General features: G+C 50.4%; 1 protein-coding gene across 5 annotated transcripts in view; it reads right to left on the reverse strand.

The window, feature by feature from the left end:
• Positions 1-2,610: 2,610 nt before the first annotated feature.
• Positions 2,611-22,550, reverse strand: part of ZNF395 (zinc finger protein 395) — a 40,243-nt gene continuing 20,303 nt past the window's right edge. For all 5 annotated transcript variants that reach the window (XM_032634645.1, XM_032634648.1, XM_032634647.1 and 2 more), the window contains 9 exons: positions 18,885-19,131; positions 17,291-17,523; positions 14,784-14,893; positions 10,257-10,492; positions 9,701-9,801; positions 8,719-8,998; positions 7,284-7,376; positions 6,317-6,420; positions 2,611-6,092 (listed from right to left, as the gene is read on the reverse strand). In XM_032634645.1, coding sequence (XP_032490536.1) covers positions 5,981-6,092; positions 6,317-6,420; positions 7,284-7,376; positions 8,719-8,998; positions 9,701-9,801; positions 10,257-10,492; positions 14,784-14,893; positions 17,291-17,523; positions 18,885-19,131 — 1,516 coding nt within the window. In that variant the 3' untranslated portion in view covers positions 2,611-5,980. The remainder of the gene's footprint in view (positions 6,093-6,316; positions 6,421-7,283; positions 7,377-8,718; positions 8,999-9,700; positions 9,802-10,256; positions 10,493-14,783; positions 14,894-17,290; positions 17,524-18,884; positions 19,132-22,550) is intronic.

Consider the following 22,550-nt stretch of genomic DNA (forward strand, 5'->3'; position numbering starts at 1 on the left):
TGATCCCTAATGGGGGAATTAGATCCCGCATGCATGCCGCAACTCACACCTGGCACAGCCAAAATAAATAATTTTTTTAAAAGAAAAGACAAAGAGAAATGTTTAAATCCAGAAATTACCCAGGAATATGATCCAAAATGCAAAGTGGGGGAGGGGTGGGAGGCTGGGATTAGCAGATGCAAACTATTATATATAGGATGGATAAACAAGGTCCTACTATATAGCACAGGGAAATACACTCAATATCCTGTGACAAAGCATAATGGAAACGAATATGAAAAAAAATATATATATATGTATAAGTGGATCACCCCGCTGCACAGCAGAAACTGGTTGGCTGTTTTTTTGTTGTTTTTTATAAATGTGTTTATTTTTTATTTTATTTATTTATTTTTGGCTGCACTGGGTCTTCGTTGCTGCGCACAGGCTTTCTCTAGTTGTGGTGCGCGGGCTTCTCATTGCGGTGGCTTCTCTTGTTGAGGAGCATGGGCTCTAGGTGCCTGGGCTTTGGTAGTTGTGGTATGCAGGCTCAGCAGTTGTGGTGCATAGGCTTAGTTGTTCGGCGGTATGTGGGATCTCCCCTTACCGGGGCTCGAACCAGAGTCCCCTGCGTTGGCAGGTGGATTCTTAACCACTGCACCACCAGGGAAGCCCTCGTTGGCTGTTGAGTGAAGTGAGAAGCACAGACGCCGGACACACGGTCAGAGCTGCCTCTCCTGGGAGGCAGAGGCAAAAAGAGAGAGGCTCTGCTTTATGTAAAGTGTGACGGGCGAGATACATGAGCAGAAACAACGCGACTGTGCTGGGTCCCCAGATGCAAGCCCACACACAGCTGCGTGATTGGACCGGGCGGGATAGCGGAGGCCAGGTTGCTGGGCACCACCCCCAGTTTCTGACTCACTAGAAATTTGCATTTTTAACAAGTTCCAGGTGATGTAGAGCCTGCGGGTTTGGGACCCCCCGATTGGGTCGCAATTAACACGAAACATGTTACGATGTGTAATCATTAATTCAGCCAAGAAACCTCGGGTCCACCCAAACGGAGTGCCTGCAGAGAGTCAAACATCTACAGAAGTAGACGGGCCTGTGGGAAATCAGTAAGGGAGGGAGGATAAGGCGCTCTGTTGGGGAACTGGGGGGCCCTGGTGAGGGATTACTGGAACCCAGTGAGAACTGTAGCTCCCTCTAGCGGTCAGTAGGGAAACGGCCACTCACTGTGCAGGGCAGTAGAGGTCGGAGAGATTCAAATACCCCAACTCCTCTCTCCTCCTTTCCCTTCCAGCTCCAGCCTGTTGTCTCCAGTTGGTCAAACCCAACTGGAAGCCAGAAAGTTAGGGAGTCCTCGGATGCAGCCACAAAGGTGGGCCTGGGAGGGCCCAGGGCCGCAAACGGACAATGTCCGGCCCAAAGGCAGTAAACTGATTTAAAGGAGGGATGGGGAAAGGGGGTCAACTGCAACAGAGCAATGATTCTATTGGGGCTTTCTTAGAGAAGTGGGGCAAGGACAAGGGAAGGGGGAGAAAGGAGCCCTCTGTTCTACCCCAAGGTGAGGAAAAGGCCAAGGACAACCTCCTCCACAGGCTGCTGAGCTTGATGGACTTCGGCGGTAATGTAGTCCCCCGGGTCTTCTCCAAGTGGCCTCACCCTCCCCACTGGGTGCTGTTAGGGGGCCCTAGAACCCCCTCCCAGAGATGCCTCACCGTTCCAGAAATGCCTCCAATTTCTGAGCAGTCCCTGAGCTACCAGAACGAGACACAGCTTTCTGCACCAGCTCCCCTCCTACCCACGCCAGCCCTGCACCAGCTACGTGGGCAATCATAGGACACGGAACCCATGAATTCAGGAAGCAGCCCATGTCACTCCCTAGGGTCAGAGCTCACTCCATAAGCAGAATGTGACTCATTTTCTCCTTAGTCACTTGCCCACTCCCCAACAAACTCAGGTACACAGCCAGGAACATCTCCCATTGTCAATACAAGCAGGAGAGAAAATGGTTACTTTCTAAAGCAAGAAAGTAACTGACATAGAAAGTCAAAGAATAGTGGTTGCTTTTATGCAGAAGAGAGGAGTGGCACTTTGCTTGAGGTACAAAGGCAATTTCTGGAATGTTGGCAATGATCTGTTTCTTCAATGACTGGTAGATACTTTGGTGTTTGCTTTGTGATAAATCATTAAACTGTAAAAATAAAAATTGGAGATTAAAAAGAAAAAAATAAAAGAAAATGGTTACTTCTTAGATTATAATCCTAGTGCCATTATTTCCCAGATGATGACTTTGGTCAAGTTTTTGTAACCTCTGGGCCTCAATCTCCTCATCTGTAAAATGGGAATGATGAAAAAAAATTAAATTAATAAAATAAATTTTAAAAATAAAAAATTTTTTAAATAAAATAAAATAAAAATGGGACTGACAATAGTAACTCCTTCGTGAGTTATTCAGGTAATCCATGAAAGCAATTGGCTGGGTCCCTGATAATGTTGCCTGTTGTTATTATAAGCAAATGAGTGTGTACGCTTCGCCCCCAGGGCTATCACTTGTTTAACACCAAGGACAATGATAACCTTATCCTTTGTAGGGGGGAGAGGGCAAAGGGACAGGCACACATTAAATCAGACAATGTACCATTTTATTCCTTATAAAATATATTTCATATTGTTGCTGTAAAAACATTACATTTCACATTTTTAAAAAAATTTTTTGACAGTAAAAATAATACTTGGAAGACAGCTGGGGGAAAAGGCGCCAAGAAGACAAGTTCACAGATGGGATTTGTCTCCCCCTTCTTTTTTTTTTTTTATTTGCCCCTGGTAAAGTCAGAACCTGGGAGGACCAGAAAGTAACAGGACAGATTTCTTCAAACAAATCGGAGTTTCCACAACCAAATTCATTATGTCCTCCAAGAAGTCCAGCCGCGCGTGCCGACTGCAACAACGCGGGCCGACTGCAACAATGAGGACGTCGCTCAGAATGCATTCTGAAATTACACAATTGCTTTCGCAGCCGGCTTAGAAGTCAGATCATTAAATCCAAGCCATTTTACTAGCACGTTGGTCCTTATGCTTTGCACCTGTGACCTCATTTGCCCACAGCTACTATTCGCCGGTCTCTCTCTGCACTGAATGCGCGAGCACGGGTGCAGATTTGGTATCATTAAGGCTGTTCAGAGCAGGCACCACAGACTCCAAAGGTACTTCCAGAAATATTCTGAATAAGGGAAACGTCCCTGGAATAGTTTCCCAAGACACCTGCTTTTGCCAATCCGTCCTGTTAGTTTCCAGTGCGCACCTGCGGCCTCTTACCTCCTATCAGATTCTGCCGCCCGGGTGGGCCGGGAAGGAGGGAGAGATACAGAGATGAAGAAAACAGGCGTGATCGCGGGATCAGTTCACAAACCCCCACCCCCACCCCCGAGAAGAGACGAATGGGACAACCCCAGGACAGACCACACGTCAAGAACCAACACAATAGCCACAGATGGGGCAGAGGGAGGAGGGCGGCCAGAGGAGGCCGCCACCACCAGAAAGGAGGCAGGAGCAAATACTGATGGGGAAAGCCGCACCAGAACATTAAAGGAAAAAAAAAAAAAAGAAAAAAAGACCTCAGTTTTTAAATCGTTGCATCAAGTTCTTCTCTCTTCCTTTTCTGCCCTGTGCACCAGTGACATAAGAAGCCTGCCTTACTTAGAGAAAATCTTTATATCCAGTTATATCTACACGGTCCAAACTGAGGGGGAAATTAAAACAGCTTTTCTAAAGGCGAGACCCAGCAAGAGCTCTGATTAAGAAGGGAAGGGAAGAGGCTGCTGGGCTGAGCCTCCCCCTACCCCCATCTCAGAAGCCCCTCCCCCCTCGGGGAGGACCTGAAGATGCACAGGGTGGGAAGTGAGGCGTCAGCACAGAAACACCCTGCATTAGCTTTTAATCAGGGAGCTTGAAGGGGGAGCAGGAAGAACCCAGGGCACCTCTTGCTGGCCTGGTTTCAAGCTTTACCAAGGGACAGAATTCCACATACTTTTTTTTTTTTTTTTGACTAAATTATAAAAATATACCCCATCACCACCAAAAACACTCATGCATAAGAGTGTCTTTCCCTTCTGTCACCAAACCCAGGTCACTATCACCCTTCACAACCTCACAGCCCTATTCTCATGTTTGCAACACTCGGAAACCTGCACGGTTGCAGGTGTGTCTCGGACTGAAAGGCATCTGCACGGTTCCTGCTTCAGCAGCCAGATGATCCCACCTGGACCAGGAGGACAGCCTCGCTCACAGCCAAGGGCTGGACACCGCTGTGCAGGTCCCAGAGGGGTGGCCTGGTGGGATTCCCTGAGCCCCTGACATCTGGGACGCAGGCCCTGAGGAGTCCCCAGTCCAGTCCCGCTCAGAACAAAGGTGAGGCTTCGAGACAAAAACACGCCCTCCCCTCCGCCCAGCTCACCCAGCCCTGATCCGTCACTGGCTGGCACGGCGCGGAACCCCCCTCTCCTTCCTCCTCAACAAGAATAGCTTGGCTTATTTACCTCCCAAGCATCGCAGTCCGGGCTCCCCTCCATTCCTGAGGTCTCCAGAAGCGCCAGCAGCCGCTAAATCAACCCCGGTGCCCCTCACGTGACCTCCTCAGGATCCTAACTTCTCGCATCCTGCCGGCAGGCAGAAACGGCGCTCAGCAGGTATCTGGGAAGGTGACACCGTTATCAAAGTGACCCTCCCCATCACACTGCCTGGACCAACCAGAAGTCTCCTGCACTGACTGAAGAGTCCTGTCCTACTTGTCACCTCAGGAAGGAGACCAGATGGTCCCCAAAGGGGCAGGTGAGCCAGTGGACCCTTTGGGGACCACTCAACGCCCTCTCACAATGGGGGAAGCTGCCACCTACCTTTCAGTCTGTTCTCTCCGCCAGCCCAGCCCTGCGGCCTTGGAGGGACATGGGAAAATCCCTGGTGAAACCAGAGACAAAGAGGAACCCACCTCAGGGCAGGGTCTCTCAGCCAAACAAAAGGGATCTTTAATCAGAAAGAGGCTTCTGAATACACCGTAACAGAAAACAAAGTGTTTCTGGGGTGTCTTCCAGAGCTGGCGGGGAGTGGATTCACTTGGGGAACAGGGGAGAACTCTCACAAATACTATATGTACTCTCTGGTCTCTCCTCAAGGAAATAGGAAAGAGTGATCAAGGTAGTGTTTAACTGCCACACCGTGCAACGTGAATTCCTTTGAGCCTTTTGGCTCAGCTATTTGGGGACAGTCTTTACAAACCTACGAGTCTGGGCTTGGAGAAGAAGCCATACAATATCGGTTGGGCTGCAATTCAACGTCAGGGAACCCGGATTCAAACAGTCATCACCAGGAAAATGGTTTTCCTTCGACTTCCACGGAAGCTGACGGGTGAGGACAAGGTCTCCCTTCTCCCACATTCGGGCGGAGAAGAGGGCCGGCTGCATCTTACAAAGCCCCCAGATTCCCCCCACTCTCCCCGCCCCCCACCAGCCTCAGCAGGCCCTGCTCTCTGAGTCATCAGCCAGAAATTTCTTTTTTTTTTTTTTTTTTTAAGAAAAGTAAATCCATCTTGCTTACAGTCCCTTCTGGAAGAGTGGAGAAAGCAAAGAATTCACCACCTCAGCAGGAAACAGAATGAGCTGTTCCTTCTTTCTTTACGGACAAACTAATCCCCTAGGGAGACGGGTCGGGGGGAGGGGAGCGGAATCAGTTCTTTGGTCTCTGGTTCGCTGCAGAATACCCTTGGTCAGTTTTGGCTCTCTTCTATTTTAGGGGGGAAAAAAATATTTTCATGGGTTTTTTTTTTTTTTTTTTTTTTTAAATAAAACGTTCCTGTGAGGGAGGAAAAAACGTTTTAAGTATTAAACCTTAGCCAATAGAGCCCAAACTCCCAATGTCCACGCTTTAGCTTTTAGGTTTCTGCTGAGGGCTTAGGAGGCGTCTGCCTTTGTCCTCTGGCCGTCGGGCAGGGCTGCTGGACAGCTCAGTCCAGGAAGCGCTGGCAGGCCTTCTTCCAGCGGCAGGCTGTGCACCACTGGTCCCGGTGCTCGATGCCGTACACCTTGCGGCACTTCTTAGCCTCCCCGCGGGCTTTCCTGCAAGACGGAGCAACGAGGGGACAGTCACGCACTGGCTGGAGCGCGGCCGGGCCCGAGGCTGAGCCAGAAGCGGTGGCGGGAAGGGGTGGGACCCCCCGGGACCAGAGGACCAGCTGCCTCTCCCCCGCACCCAGGGTGGTTCCCTGGGACTCTGACCCTGCAGATGAGGGTTGGGCGGGGACCGAAGCCAGAAGGGAGGCCTCGGGAGCAGAGGGTCTCACCTGGTGCTGCTCTGGGCCCGGGGTGAAGAAGTGACAATCAGGTGAGATTTCATGGCGGGTGGAGGCTGCTGGGGCTCGCTGAAGCTGAGCGACCGGCTCCGGACCTGGGCACGGGGTGGGGAGGGGCGTGAGCATGAGGGCAGACGTGCAAGGCGAGAGGACGAGAAGACCGTCCCCAGGGACAGCCGGCCACACCCGCCTTGTGCCAGGAGGCCTTCTCTGGAAGGACATTCCAGGCAGAGGTGAGCAGAAACCAGCTAGGGAGGGGAGGTGGAGAGGGACGAGCCGGCCTGGAAAGCCACACGCCCGCTGGGAGTAGGGGCCATGGGCAAGGGGGAGCCACTTGGCGTGGCCACCTTGCGGCCTGCTCCCTGCAGATCTGGATGGAGCCACCATATGTGGGGCAAAACGAGGCACGGCCTTGCCTCAATGCACCTCCAAGGCACGTTTTACAGCGTGTGATGCCTCCCTGCAGGAGAAGTTTCAGACTGGAACCCACTAAGCACGGTTCAAAAGGACTTCCGATTTACTTTAGTTCAGAGGCAAGCCACCTAAGGCGCTGGTCCCCAGTGGCCTGGGGACCTCTGATCCACCCGCACAGCCCACCCACAAGCTCCTCTCTCCTTTCTCACCCGCCCTCGTCCTCTCCAGCTTTCCCAGGTTCTCTCCCTTCTCCTCTCAGCATTAAAACCTTACCAAGCACGCACAGACGCTCGCGGCTAAACAGGGCGCAGACCCCGCCTGGCCCCGTGATCTTCTTGGCAATCAACTTGCTTGATCTGGGCGCTCCTCTGCAGGTGCGCCCCTCCCACCTTCTACAGGAGCCTGTGACCCGCAGGGGGTCGGGGGGGGGGGGGCGGCGAGGGCACAAAGACCTTCGAGAAGCTGGGGCACAGGAGGTGTGCGCAGGGAGGCGGCCTCCGGCACCAGGTCCCTGGAAGTGGTGACGGGCTCAGAGCACACTCACCGGAGAGAGGGAGGAGGCCGTAGAGGGGGCAGCGGCCCAGCTAATACTGGTGTAGATGTGCGGTGAGACAGGGATCTGGAAGGACGGCAGGGCCTGCCGGAGATCAGAGAGCGTCAGCCTGGGCCGCAGCTCAGGAAGCTTTCGGGGCCCAGCCCTCCCCCCGTGACCTCACGGGCTGCAGCAGCAGGTACACCTCGGACTAGGGAATTCTGGGACACCCCGAAACGCTCTTCCAAAGAGAAATATGAGAGTACCGACTCTGGGGTCGCCTGAGTCTCAGGCTCCAATCTTCTTTTGGAGCCCTTCTCTCGGAGCTGGTGTACACGCCAGCCTCATGACTTAATCATCTCCACGGATTAACTTCTTGGCTGGATCACCCACCGAGAACACGCTCGAGGAAGTTTCCCCCGAGAAGTCCAAAAGCCTTCCGAGTGGGAGCTTCTGGGGCTGCGCTAAGGGTCTGGCGTCCCCAGGCAACCGCGTGGAAGCGGCACGTCCAGGTTGAGGGTTGTTTGTAAAAACACCAGCCGCCCTCTCCAGGCCCCATCTCACAGAGTTGGCCGGCTGCCCGAAGGGCCACCTGAAGTTGGCCCGACATGAAATAGCTAAGCGGCCACTCATTCTAATGAGCAGAAGAGGTGGCTCGATCTGTAAAGGCTTTCTGATGGAAAACACTGCTTTTTAATTACAAACTTGCAAATCAGCCTACAGTCGGATAAAACCAAGCTGTAGGCATACAAGGATTTTAAGGAAAACCGACACGTGGCAAGCAGGGTGTTCAGTACCTACTACGTGCAGTAAAGTCCATCCTAATGCCACTCCCTCCATGACAGCTTTACCAACCCCACAGGCGTAGTAGCTCGGTCTTTCTGTACCCACAACAATTTCTTATGCCTCCAGTAAGATACTTTGATTACTTATTAAAATTAACCATAGTTACCCATTCATTTCTCTCTCCAGCTAAAGCATACACCTCACAAGGTCAGGAACTATGTCTTATTCTATCCGTAAAGCTTAGCCCGAGGCTTAGTAGGTATTCGAAAAACTGAGTGCCAGATTATTTCTTAACACGATTCTGGGAACTGGGGATTTGCTTTGGGAAACCCAACTACACTCTTCTATCCCCTTTTATAGCCAGCGATGTACCAGTTCCCCAGCCCAAATCCATCAGACTGGTTACCCAGGGATCCATCCAGATTTCTCAAAACCGCTCAAGACGGCCACTGAGGTAGAACTCTGGACTCCCCATATTTATCGAGTATGAGGTCATTTTTCTTTTCTTCTTTGTAGAAGTCAGAGATTAGTAATGCAGCCAAAGGACTCAGCCTTCAGCCGGGGTGGTCAGTGGCCTGTGATCAGGCTGACCAGTGACAGTCACACGCTGAAAGTCCTCACGGCCACCAGACTAAGCTCCCAGCAGGTCCCCACCCTATACCTGGTATGCATGGTCGGCCTGAATGTGCCAGAAGGAGCCAGGAGCTGACTTGCTGAGAGCACCAGAGGGCAGGTAGGACTCCAGGCCAGGGTGATCTGGGCCTGAGGACTGGGCTTTGGGAGGAGGCGGAGGGAGAACGGCAAGGGGCGGGCTGGTCACGCTGGGGGTGGGAGCCGGGTCGACGGTGGAGCCACCAGCGGCAGTAGCTTCCTCCTTCATCTGCACCTCTGTGTAGTAGAAATCCTCCTCCCGCTTGAACTGGTCGGAGTCCACGGTGTCCCTGCGTGGGAGGGAGACGCACTGATGACCAGGGACACGCTGCCTTGGTCCAAACACAGGGGAGAGCGAGGCGCGAGGGGAGCAGTTGCCCAGGGCCACCTGGCGAGTCTGGGAAGAAGGCCAGCAGGACACCCAGGAGCCCTGCTCCTGATGTGGGCTCACAGGGGATTACATGCTGGCCCGTCAACAGGAATTGTTTTCCCCATCACTGAAGGCTTCTCTTCCCGCAAGATCTGACTCTGATCTCCAACCCCCGGGTCCTCTCCGGGCCCCACCCACTCGCAGTTGCTCTCCTTCAGGGAAAGGGCTCTGAGTCAGTTTCCTTGGCCATAAGCTGCCCCAGCTCCAGGGGGTCAGTGCAAAGGGAGCCCTGGCTTCCCCAGGGGAAGCAACAAGCTCTCACCAGTCGCCCTCTATCTGTCCAGAACTTCCTTCCTACGGTGAGGTGAGAGGACACAACGGCAAGGTGGAGAGAGCTCCCTCCCCATCAACAGCCTCAGCATCCACTACTGCAGGAGGGGCCTCCTTCCCGGCAAAGATCTCTTTCCAAGGGACTGTTTGGCAGGGCACAAGGCCAGGGACAGGTGGCGCCCTCAGCCGGCCAGTTTCTCGGAGGCATTCGGGACTGTGGGTCTCGGGGAATCGGCAGGTGGAGGACGCCTGAACGGCACCCTCGGCAGAGGGGCCCTGGGCTCGTACCTACCCCAGGTGGAGGGCTTTGACGTGGCGCTTGATGCCCACGATGGAGCGCAGGACTTTGCCACAGTTGGGCCACAGGCACTTGTACATCACCTTCACCGAGTTCTGGGGGAAAGGAAGACGGCGTAACGGGGACGTGTCCTCCCCTTCAGCCCCCTCCCAGCCTCACCCAGTGGGGGCTTTAGCTGCCTTCGAACAGAACCCAGCAGAAGGCCGAGGAAAGGGTTTCCCAGGGACCAGAGACACTGACAAGCAGGGGCACAGAGCCTGGACTTGGCAGCTGGTCCCGGGGGCCGGCATTGGCGCCTAGAGTGGGGATGGTTGGTGGGGAGGAAGGAAGGCCTGCCAGAGGCCTCTGCAGGAGAGCAGGAACGAAGGCAGGGCTGGGGCAGAGGTGAGAAGGCCAAGGACGTGGCGTTGGAGAGGAGGAACAGGCTCCTGGGAATGCCAGGAGGAAAGAGAAGCGGCAAAGGAAAGCTGAAATGGGATGGAGCCTGAGAAGGCCCAGGACCCGGGGGCCCGTCCCCTCCATGGCCGAGCTCCCTGCTCACGCCGTGTACCTTTCTTTTGCGGGGAGCTGGTTCATCCAACAGGAAAGCGTCTGGGTCGGTCTCAAATCCGTTATCGGTTTGGGGAGAGCCAAAGGCGTCCCCCAAATACTTGGGGCTGGCCTGGGGGTGGGGGGGCGAGGGGGTGGAGACGCCGCTGCTCCCACTCCAGTGCCCGCTGGTGGTGCTACTGCCGCTGTCCGACACGTCGCCGCTCTCCTTCCACGGGTCACAGGCCGCGCGGGAAGCTAGGCAGAGACAAGACAGAGGATGCTCAGGGGCCTGTCCCTGGGTCCACTCCGGATTCCGCACAGACAGCCCAGGGCGGAGGCCAGGAAACTCTAGTTTGGAGTCTGGGTTCCCGCATCTAACTCCTGGCTCTGGCTTGCCTGACTTTGCCACTCCAAGGGGGAAAAACAAAAAGACAAAAAAATGTTGCCCCGCCCCCCAACAAGCCCCTCCCCTTTCTGAGCTTCGGTAAAAATGAGGAATGGGTCCATTCATTGCAGCGCTGTCTGTGGGTGGCCCTGCTCTGCTGTAGCGGACACCTCCTGGCAACAGCCATGCTGATAATCCGACCGCCAGACACGCTGCAACTGCATTTTGTGTGCGGGTGTCCCCCACTTTTCGGAAGTTTGCTTTACACCATTCCCCTTTGATGAAAGACCCACAGTCAGCCCTCCGAATCTGCAGTTTCCGCATCCAAGAATTCAACCAACCGTGGATTGAAAATATTCAGGAAGAAAAAATTCCAGAAAGTTCCCCAAAGCAAAACTTGAATTTGCCACACACCAATTAAACATTTAAACAGCAACATTTAAAAGGCATTTACATTGTATTTACAGCTATTTACATGGTACGCAGCATTTACATTGTTTTAGGTATTAAAAGTAATCTAGAGGTGACTTAAAGTATACAGGAGGATATGCGTAGGTTACATGCAAGTACTATGCCATTTTATACAAGGGACTTGAGCATCTATGGATTTTGGTATCCGCAGGAGTCCTGGACCAATCCTCCACAAATACCAAGTGACAACCATACATTAGTATCTGTTTTCATTAACTGAAAGAAATCTGAGGAGGGTTTTCACTTTATGAAAAAAGGTGAAAATAGCGTTCGATGTTGGTTTTGCCGCGAGCTGTGACAGAGGCAGTGCGCACCCCAAGCAGTAAGAGTGGCCCCACTGAGCTCCTTCCTGGGAACCACACTCGGCACCTCAGCACCTAGCGACCATAGCTTTGAACTGTGTCTGTGAGCAACCGTGCTTTATCTTGATTTATTCTGTGCATCTGTTAGCAACATGTGTCCTAAGGTAATTGCTTCGCTTTGTACCATTTCAGCTTTCACAGAAACGTTCTACCTTCAGAGAGCAGAGGAAACCTGTATTATTAATGGAAAGATAACCTAATTAAAATGTACTTGTCACTTTAAAGTTAGGGGGAGAGGAGGGAGGGGGGAGGGGCAAAGCCTCTCCTGCCTCCCTCCCAAGCACAGACAAGCGGGCTGGGTACCACTTGAGAAGCTTTCCCTGCAGCAGAGTAGGATGGAGAGGCCAGGTTAAGGGCCTGTTAACCAGGCTTTCTTGAAAAATGCCTGTTTGATCATTTAAACCCAGGCAAGTACATCAAAACCGGCATCTGAAAAGAAACCATCCAGCTAGCTCTCGCAGCTGTCAGGAGGTGTAGCCTTTACCAGAGCCAGCTGTGGCCCAGGTGGCTCCTCTGTTATCCACAGGGAACACGCTTAAAGAAGGAAAGACGAGCTCTGAGAGCAGTTCAAACTCATCACAAGATGACAGGAGGCCCACACAGCCGACGTGGCCTAAACCCGCTGCCCTGCTCCCAGCAATGCGTCTGAACAGGAAGGTCACAGGTGAGTCATGTCAAATTTTCAGTTTGTAAGCTGCCTTTCTTCGGGCTGCTTTAGGCCGGACCCAGACTCTTCCATGCCGAGACCATAAATCCGTATTAATTTTTACTATAGGAGAATCTGAAATTTTGATATGTGGAAATAGCAAGGGGGGAAAACTGTGACACATGCAGGTATGGTGGCCTTGTCCCCAAAAGCCCCAACTCCCAACATGGGCAGCATTCCACGGAGCCTCCTTACCCTGGATTCTGAGATGGTCTACCACATCCCCTGTGGCCGGGATAAACATCCCACCGCTTTTCTCTCATCCCACTCCATATTCCAAACCCCTTCTAGGCTGATCTAGACACCCAGCATTTCGTGTTTCCAACGCAGGCTCTCCTTAATTAAGTCTCACACGCTAGGAAAAGCCCACCCAAACAGAAGGGGACAGATGAATTCTGCCCTTCCTAAGTGTCACTGTCAAGTCTCAAAGCAATGACTTCCTGGAAACCAAGAGTTTACAACATCTACACATGGGGCTAAAAATAGGGTAGTCCTTCAGGAAAGATCTCAGGAGCCGCCAGCAGGTCAAGGGTTTGCACACGTCCACTCAAGAAACCTCTCAGGGAGAGAAGGGCAAGGGAGCAGAAGTGCTACATCTAGCATCAGGACAGAAGAAGAGAGCAGGTCAAACGGCAGGCCCGCCCTACAGTACAGCAGCCTTCCACCGAGGAACCATTCAAATGGCTCAACAATGACACTGGCACATTGGCACACAAGGACAAATACAAAACAAAGCAAAAAATGAATCTCATAAATTAATCTATACCCTGTAAGAGGAACATAAATCGCTCTACCTTAGGTCATAAGATTTTCTAGGGCAGGGTCAACAGAGCATGAAAGCAAAGTGCTCCCCTGCAAACGCATGGTGGACTTCTAAGAAATCCTTGTAATCCCCTCTGTTCTCTACACGCCCATGCAGAGCCATCCTAACAATACAGAGACCAGAGGGAATGGGTGGATTCTGCACAAAGAGTATCCACGATCAGAGCAAGGTTCTGGTTGTTGTAGAGACCTCACCTTGCAGAATACGTCAACATAATTAGCTGCCAAGGGGGCCTTATTTCTCCACTGACGTCAACGTCAGATCAGAAATATACTGGAACTTCCCTGGTGGTCCAGTGGTTCAGACTCCACACTCCCAATGCAGGGGGCCCGGGTTCGATCCCTGGTCAGGGAACTAGATCCCACATGCCACAACTAAAGATCCTGTGAGCGGCAACTAAGACCCGGGGCAGCCAAATCAATCAATCAATCAATCCACAATGTTTTTTTTTTTAAAGATATTGTAATGGGGAGAAAAGTCTTTAATGGACAATGAAAAATGTTTATCAAAGGGGACTTAAGATATCATGGCATATTATCAGTTAAGATACGTATATGCTGGTGTCGGGATGTGTGTATGAACATATGTAGATGGATTACACACACACACACACACACACACACACACACGCACACGCAACCTAATGAGAATTGCAGTCAACGATTTTCTTTCCCTTTATGGCACTTTCCTGGGTCTTCTTCCTGTTGACCAACCTCCTGCATCTCCTAAACTCGTAGAGTTTCCTAAGAACTTAAGATTGACTCCGTTCCTCCCTGCGTTGCCTGTGTGGCCCCCAGGTGCTCACAGAGCAGGTGTGTGATGCTCTACCTCACAACTGGTACCGTCAGACTGCAACAGCTTCCTCTAGCAGCCTAGCCATTGACGACAGGCCTTGGATGAAACAAGTAAGTCTGCCTTATCACCCCCTTCAACTGATTTTCTATGTAGGGAGATTACTTATGAGGGATGCTTATAAAGGCCACTTTCCTCCTGGTATGTGTTCAGAGCTGACTCCGTATTTTCCTATAAGCTTTTAAGAAGCTCGCAATTCAGTTAGATCTCACCAATGAAAAAGTTATTCCCTGGGAGTAAGTTAGGTCAGCCTGATGACAAGTTTCAAAACAAAACCCCTTCAGGTTCACTACCAGTTTTATCAAGCCACTAATATCCAGCAACCCTCCTTCCTCCCATATTACTCGTGATGTATTTTGGGGGTTGTGCTAGAATTTTCTTTTAATTTATAAATTTGCTGTGAAGTCTATCAATTTACTATCGATAGTAATCGATAGTGAATAACTATCGATTACTGTGAATTACTATCGATTTGTATTACGCAATTAGATTTATTTTAGACTTCAGCTCATTTGTTCCATACTAATTTACAAGGCTGAATCAGGCACTTGTAACGGGGGAGTGAATCGGCTGAGGCCACTAGGGGACCATTTGGTAAGTTTCTACCTTTAGAACTCAATGTTCCTCCACTGGCCATGTTCAGCCCCACAAGTGCCTCGCTCGCTTACTCCCATTGAAGAACTTACTCAAGTGGCCAGTGTGGCTCAGTCCCGTGCTCAATCATCTTCACAATGCACCAGGAAGCTTCTCCCCAGAGGAGGAAACTGAGGAAAAAGAATGGAAGCGGCTAACTCCGTGTCACTCAGCCACTCTGGGATGCCAGGGAGAAGAGACTCCAGAAACCCTGCTGCCAGGCCAGCGACTTAGGCAATTATCTGCCCAAAGCAGAAGAGGTCGGTCGTGGGCCTCTGCCGCACCCAGAACCCACCCGTGCCCCCGTTCCTCACCAGAGAAGTTGGTCTCGACCCCAGGAGGACTCTGCACCACGGGGCTGCACGACAGGGACGTCAGCACCATAGCTGCCATCATCTCGTCCATCTCCACTGCATCCGACTTCCTGGATTCAGACAGGTGAGAGCCAAAGGTTACTTCCCTACACAGCTGGTCACGTGAGCATCTTACATTCCTAGATTGTCCCCTCCACGCCTCGACTCCAGTCAGTCAGTGTGTGCTCAAGTAATATTGTTAAATAAAGCATGCAGACCTCTCTTCATTCTTCATGAAAAAGACTCAATTCTGAGCTACACTGATAATATCAGTCAACCCCCACAGAAGCAGGCTGGTCCCCATCCCACTGCTGACACCTGGGGGCAGTTCCACTCTCCCTTGAATTCCCTTCCTAACTCTAAGTCTGCAGCGTAAAATCAGGAATTTTATTTGGGGGAAAGGAAAATGAGTCCAAGCAATGAAATAAAGCATGGGCATAAAAGACGGCCAGCTAGAATTCAAAATCACCAAAATTACCTTCCTTTCCTCGTTTTATATTTAAATTTAAGAGGGAACAATTACACTAACCAATTCCTTCCCTTCCCCCCAAGATTAATGATGAGGTATTGTGATAGCTTCTGAATGTGAACAGAACCTGGTACATAAGCCAATGAGCGAAACACCCAGAAATACTAAAATAAATCTTCCAGTGAAAATCTCAATGCTTTATACAGCAGAGTTCTATAAAATTTTACACATAATTTTTTTAATACATATAAAGTTACATTATTTGGAAATAAAATTAAAGTTATCTATAAGTTAATGCTAAAGTATGAAAAGTCCGTCTGAAATAAATTTCTAGGTGGCTACTCTATTTCAAAGGACTGTATTATACAATGCATTCTTTACAATTCAGATCCACTAAAATATACGACTGGGCTTGAAGCAGCTAAACGAAAACTAGTAATGTATTAAATGTGTCAGCATCCCCCTTTTTATATGATTATTTGTATTTTTATTTCCACAGAATGGAAAGACAAATTCTTTGCCAGTATTCCACTGAATTGACAATCACAAATTTTGTTGCTCTGGCCTGGTCTCGAGACACGGGGTGTACTGTCAATAACAGTAATACTCACAGACAAACACAGATGGGGCAGGGGGCAGGGCTCAACTGCTTACACATCCTGTATATAAGAATCTCATTGGCAGGGGCTTCCCTGGTGGCACAGTGGTTAAGAATCCACCTGCCAATGCACGGTACACTGGTTCGAGCCCTGGTCCAGGAAGATCCCACACGTTGTGGAGCAACTAAGCCCGTGTGCCACAACTACTGAGCCTGCGCTCTAGAGGCCGCGAGCCACAGCTACTGAGCCCACGTGCCACAACTACTGAAGGCCACATGCCTAGAGCCCGTGCTCCGCAACAAGAGACGCCACCGCAATAAGAAGCCCGCGCACCACAACAGGGTAGAGCCTGCTCGCTGCAACTAGAGAAAGCCCGCATGCAGCAACGAAGACCCGACACAGTGATAAATAATAAATAAAAATAAATAAATTTATTTTTTAAACAAAGAAAAGAATCTCATTGGCAGATTTTCTTTTTTAATCTTAAAATATCAATGTGCATAAAGTATATAACATAGAAATTAGAATATACATATTCTCAGGGGAAAAAAATCATGTCATAAAATTCTAAAGTAGGGACTGCCCTGGCGGGTCCAGTGGTTAAGGCCGCGCTTCCACTGCAGGGGGCGCGGGTTCAATTCCCTGGTCGGGAGCTAAGATCCTGCATACTGTGCGGTGTGGCCAGAAAAGTAAAAATAATTTAAAAAAAAAATTCTAAAGCAAAGTAAGCATACTTCATTCAGCATCGATAGTTTTAAATATCTAGCCAGGGCTCTGCCATCTCTAGACTGAGCCTTCCGCCTGTTCCAGCCTGGCTCACAAGCTAAGAGTGGCTTAACAATTTTTAAATGGTTTTAAAAATCAAAAGAAGAATATTCCTTCTTGACATGACACATGGAGATGACATGAAATTGAAATCTGAGTGTCCGTAAGTAAGGTGTTACTGGGGCACAACATGCCCGCCTGTTTACATACTATCTGTGGCTGATTTCACGTGACCACAGCCAAGCAGAGCAGCTGTGACAGAGACCATTTGGCCCACAAAGCCTACGTTATTTACTCTCTGGCCCATTCTGAACACGTTTGCTGACTCCTGATCTAAGCCATTTTTTTCTCTCTCATCATGAAAAACTAAGACCTAATTTTAGTTTGAGCATGAAAGGAGAAAAAAATAGCCCTTAGCCAGACAAAGCTATATCACCCATAATAGAGTTACAGGGAAGAAAAGACGCCCTTCTGGGTCTTTTCAAAAGGATGCCCTCTCACTGTATCCCATTTGTCCGATATCTTGACTACTAGACACCTGGTTGTTCCACATTCCTTCCCCAACACAAGACATCCCAAAACCCCATACCTCACCACCCATGTGTCTTTCAGAGCCCAGGTTCTGTCACACAAACCTCTTTGGGACATCAATGTTCCTGGAGACAGGCCTGTAGGCTGGTGCCTGGGTTCCCTGCTCGGGAGGTGGAGCCTGGGGGATGGGGCTCTGCAGCTCGGCCGGCCACACCTCCTCCACTTTGCAGCAGATTTGTAACTTCTGGTCCAACAGCCAGACAGTCACCTTATCCTCTGCCCAGCTATGCCGCTCCACCAGTCCTGTACACTCTTGACCTCCATACCACACACAAACCTGGGGAGAGAAGAGCAGCAGCCAGTGGTCAGCACTTGGCAGTTCTCACTCCATGTGTCCCCAGTTCTGGGAGCCGGGAGCCGTATGCCACAAACTGCATTCTCCGACTCATCTTTAATTCAAGCAGATGCTCCCAGGTACCCGCTTCCCACCTGAACACCCAGACTAGCCACAGTGGATTGGTTCTTCCCAAAACAAATCCTTATAAATTCTCTAGATGGAGAGAGCAAAGGTGTCAGTTTCTGGGATTTTTTTTTTTTTTAACTTGGAGTCTATACGCAATTAAAGTTAAGTTGTTATCATCTTAAAAGAGACTGTTATAACTATAGGATGTTTTCTGTGAGCCTCATGGTAACCACAAAGAAAAAACCTCTAGGAGATACACAAAAGATAAAGAAATCAACGCACAGGACTCCAAAAAAAAAAAAAAATTAACAAATCACACACAAAAAAAGACAGCAAGAGAAGAAGAAAGAAACAAAGGAATTACAAACCAGTCAGAAAACAGTTAACAAGATAGCAATACCAAGTCCTTACCTATCACTAATTACTTTAAATGTAAACGGATTAAATTCTCAAATCAAACGAATTTGGAATCTGTGTCCCTCCCTCCTGATTTCTTGCCCTGACTAGCCTCTGAAGTCCCATATATCTGCTGGTCCCCAACTATCGCCTTGAATTGCTCACGCCCTGCATTTTTCCCTTCAGAGAATCCTGAGTCTACCTGGGAGCACGATGGTAGTGGTGAAGAAGTAGGCTGACTACGTTCAAGGGTGCCTAGCAGTTGCCAGGTGGCCTCACCTCATGGGAAGAGATGTCCGGACGACACAAGCCTTGAAACAGAGGCAGAAAGCAGAGCCATAGAGGCTCTTGAGAAGGCAATGAAGGAGAAGCCCATGCATCTGGATCTAGTGACAACATCAGGCACAGGTGATGCCTGAGCCCTGCCACAGGGGAGGAAACACTGGAAAAGGGACTCCAAATGGCATTCCAACTAAACAAACACCTTCATCTCTTGCAAACATCTAAAGGTAATTCAAAGATGCAATCTTATCTGTCTCCTGTAAGTCTGAGATTCTTTCCCTTGTTTTTATAAAGTTGCAAACTGAGACAGATTAAGAGAAACAGCTCTGGCCGTGCTTTGAACTGAGGTTCTGAACAGGCCTGAGCCCAGAACTGTCGTGGAGGAGCCCTGGGGCTGCTCATTCCCTTGGGAAGCCTGCTGCCCAAGGGCTCATATGGCTGCAGGGAAAAGGTCTGTGCTAAAGCCCGTGCCCAGAGAGTTTCACTCAGGGCACCACTGGGCCGCCAGACGCAAGCCTGGAGAGATCAGACATTTGTCCACACGGGGATCAACCTACCTTCTGCCCGAGCTGAAAGGCCACCTGCTGGAGGCCTGAGGTGCCTGGAGCCTTGAGGAGTTCCTTGGGCTGCTCCTGGCAGGACGTGTCCTTAGAGGCAAGGAAGGGCTGGGGAGCCGCCCCCTCAAGCAGCTCTGCCTGAGGCTCCAAGGGTGGGGCAGCCCCGGGTGGTCCCAACACCCGGGCGCCCAGGAGGGACCTCTTGCCAAGGCGCCGGGACAGAACGCTGGCCATGCTGCTGCCTTTCCTGGGAGGCAAAGGGGACACAGAGTCCTTTATCCCATATCTGGAGGCATCAGGAGGCCCTACACGCAGCCGGAACCCGTGAGTGTCCGTTAAAAAGGATGAAACATTTAAAAGTAACTTTTACAACTTTTTTCTTTTTACAAAAGTAACACCTGTTACTAGTAGGACATTTAGAATATACTGATAAGCACAAAGAAAAACAAATCCTTCAAGAAGCCGCCTCCCACAGATACCCACGTTTCTAAAGCATTCCAAGCTTTCTTCTACACACAGGTTTATACATTTCTATTTCTACAAAAATGGGATCATGGTTTGGTAAACTGAATTTACACTTATCCTGTGTGGGTTATACTGTATCATTACATGTTATCCTACAATCATACTTTTATAAGTCACACAGTGTTTTCTTAGGCGGATGCATCACTGCAAATTTAACAGATTCCTTATTCTTCTTCCTGAGGGCTGTACCCAGGGCTGTGTTGCCGAAACTGCTCTGCCCGCAGGGAGCATCTCAGCACACACACCAACGTCCGCTTCCCGGGTCAGGATGCTATTACAACAGCACTAAGTCAGAGCGGGAGGGGGTCTGTCAGACACTCAGATTCTCAAGCTCAGCTGGCTTCAAAGTTGCCAACAGCCACAGAAGGGAGCCGTGCTAACCATTCCTTGTTTTCCACTCGAGGGAACTAATGTGGGGGAGCTTAAGCGACTTATTCCTGGCGGTACAGGTAGTTGGTGTCAGAGCCTGAACGAGATCTGGTCTCCTGACTCCAAACCCAGGTCTTCTCAGCGCCTCCCAACTGCCTGCACCCTGCCCTCGACAGGCTCCGGGCTCAGGCCACTCGAGCATTCAGGGCTGACGGAAACGCAGGGCCACAGCCCTGACATGGACCAAGGAGAACCATTCCAGGCCTCTGCACGGTCACCCCACGATGGACAGGAGCTGCTCTGGAAACCGCACCCATCATTTCTGCGTGCTCAGAGGCATCAGCTCACCCCCACGCATAATATTCCAGAAAGCAGGGCACTGGGGAGCGCTGTCCTCTGCATTTTATAGGGAAGAAGAGCTAGGAAGGAGACAACACCAGAAAGCTTGGTGTGATGCTCCTTTAGTCAAAATCCTCCTGCCTGAGAGGCGGGGCTCTAACGAGCCGGCACTCTCTGAGCCCCAGGGCAGGGGTGGGGGTGGGGGGACACCCCTTGACCTTCAGGTGCCTATACCATTCCAGAAAAGAGGAAGTCAATCTTATAGGACCCCAGAGATTCAAAACAGTCAACGAGCTTGCTCTTGGGAAATCCCACCCCTGATCCACAGCCTCCCCGCTAAGCAGGATGCGGGGAAAACACAGCAGATCTCCCTCAGGCTGCACTGTGGACCCCACTCAGAGCCTGTTTCCTCATCTGTAAGTCACAATGCTAATACTCCCCTCATCAACCTTCAAGGAGCAATGAGAACGTTCCAGTAGAAGCCCTCTGGACACAGGCTTCTAAATAATTCTGTATTAGACTAACCTTTCATGTTCTTAAAGATGATGAATAATCCCTTCCCCCCCTCCCCCGTTAGGTAATAAGATATAACCCCCAGGTTAACTGGACAGCTCACCTCTTAACACCTCATTTATGTGTAGACATTGTATTCATACCTAACGCTGAAGAGCATTTCCTATGTGCTAGACTCTAAGTGCGGTACTGGCATTCTCTCATTCCACAGGTGCCATTAGTGTCCATCCTTATTCTGTTCTCAAAAAAAACAAAGACCCAGAGAGATTAAAAGACTTGACCAAGGTCAGGGTAAAAGGCCAAATCCGGGCCCCTCAGGACCTACTGACTTCAAAGTCTGTGTCTTTTTAGGACGACACCATGCTCCCCCTCCTCTTTCCAAACACCCTCTGCCTGGGGCCCATGACCTATGGCCTCTACTTCCCTATTCTCACCTCCTTGGACTCCACTGACTTCCATCTCTGCTGTCCATGTCACGACCTGGGTCACAAGGTACTGCCCAGCACCAGAGGGTCAATCTCTGTGCTCACAACCCCAGGCATACCCTCCTCCCTGGTTCCCTCCCCCGGTCCTCAGGCTACCGGTTGCCCTTGTCAGCAGCTTCATTCCCACCAACTCCTCTCCAAGAACTGACTTCCACTGGTCACCCAACAACAGGTCAGAACTCTGCAGTCCCTTCACCCCCAGAAACCAGAATCCCTCGCATCCGCACAGGGCTCGAGGGGTGGATCGCTACCAGGGGGCACAGCTGCTCCCAGGCCTGCTGGGTCTGCTGGCGGAAGGGGAAGAATCAGACCTGGCACCCTGCAAACTCACGCTGCCCCTTCTCCAGAGCGCTCGGAGCTCCTCAGCCACCCTGCGGCTCATTCCCTCTCGGCACCCTAGCACACTCCGAATCTCTGCTGCCCCATGCGCTCTGTTCCCTCGTAACTCACTTCTCCAGTCAGTATTTAGTCGAGGAACTGATTTGTACAGAGCATAACCCCGGTACTGTGGCAGGTGTGAAATACTAGGATTTTCATGGACTCAATACCAACACTGTTTGCCTACCTGGAATTCCCATCAGGCTAACTCCACCCCTGTCCATTAAGCTTGGCATTTCCAGAGACTGTTCCAGCGGCCTTTCTCCTCCCTCCCACCCCTCTGCCCCTGGCCGCACCCACGCCAGGAGAAAACTGCACCACAGCTACGGGTTCAAACTTTCTTTGAATAGTTCCATAAACCTTCTTTACTTTTCACCCTTGTCCAGAAGTACCTCGGGGCTTCGTTTGGGTCCCATGCCATCTTCTCGTCTCCCGATTCCTGGCCTCCTTCCCAACCATCCCAGCAAAGTATGCTCAGCAAACATCTCCACAATAACAAAACGTGAAGGGTAAAAATAAGTTTAAAAGGTAAGAATAAAGTCGCAAATACAGAGGAAAAGGGTTTGGTACATTTTTATCAGTGTTTTACTCAGAGCTTCAAGGGCTAGAATCAGAGAGTATGGCATCTCCACCATGAATTCCCTAGAAAGCAAAGAGATAAGAAAAAGGTCAAAATCGCAGCATCCTACAGAGTTCCTCTCTAGGTGTCTGGTGACTTTATATTTAGTAACACTCTATTGGAAAGCTTTACTATGTATGTCATCAAAAGGAATAAAAACGTAAGGAGTAAATTCTTTACCACTACCAAAAAAAATGTCCAAGCTGATTTGGTGCTAATTTGGTTTTAAAAACTCAGTCACCTACCACCATCCTCGAAGCCTCAAGCCAGAAACAAGAATCTCAAACCCTCAGTTTAATGTCGCTGAGCTAGAAGTGAAGCCACAGTGCCACTTAGAGACATCAGATGGCAGCATCCATCCAGAGAAAGAAACAATCCTGATCTTGACCCAAAAAAAAAAAAAAAGAAAGAAAGAAAAAAACACAGTGGCCACCCCCA

The sequence above is a fragment of the Phocoena sinus genome, chromosome 6 (assembly GCF_008692025.1).
Source record: "Phocoena sinus isolate mPhoSin1 chromosome 6, mPhoSin1.pri, whole genome shotgun sequence".
Classification (NCBI taxonomy): domain Eukaryota; kingdom Metazoa; phylum Chordata; class Mammalia; order Artiodactyla; family Phocoenidae; genus Phocoena; species Phocoena sinus.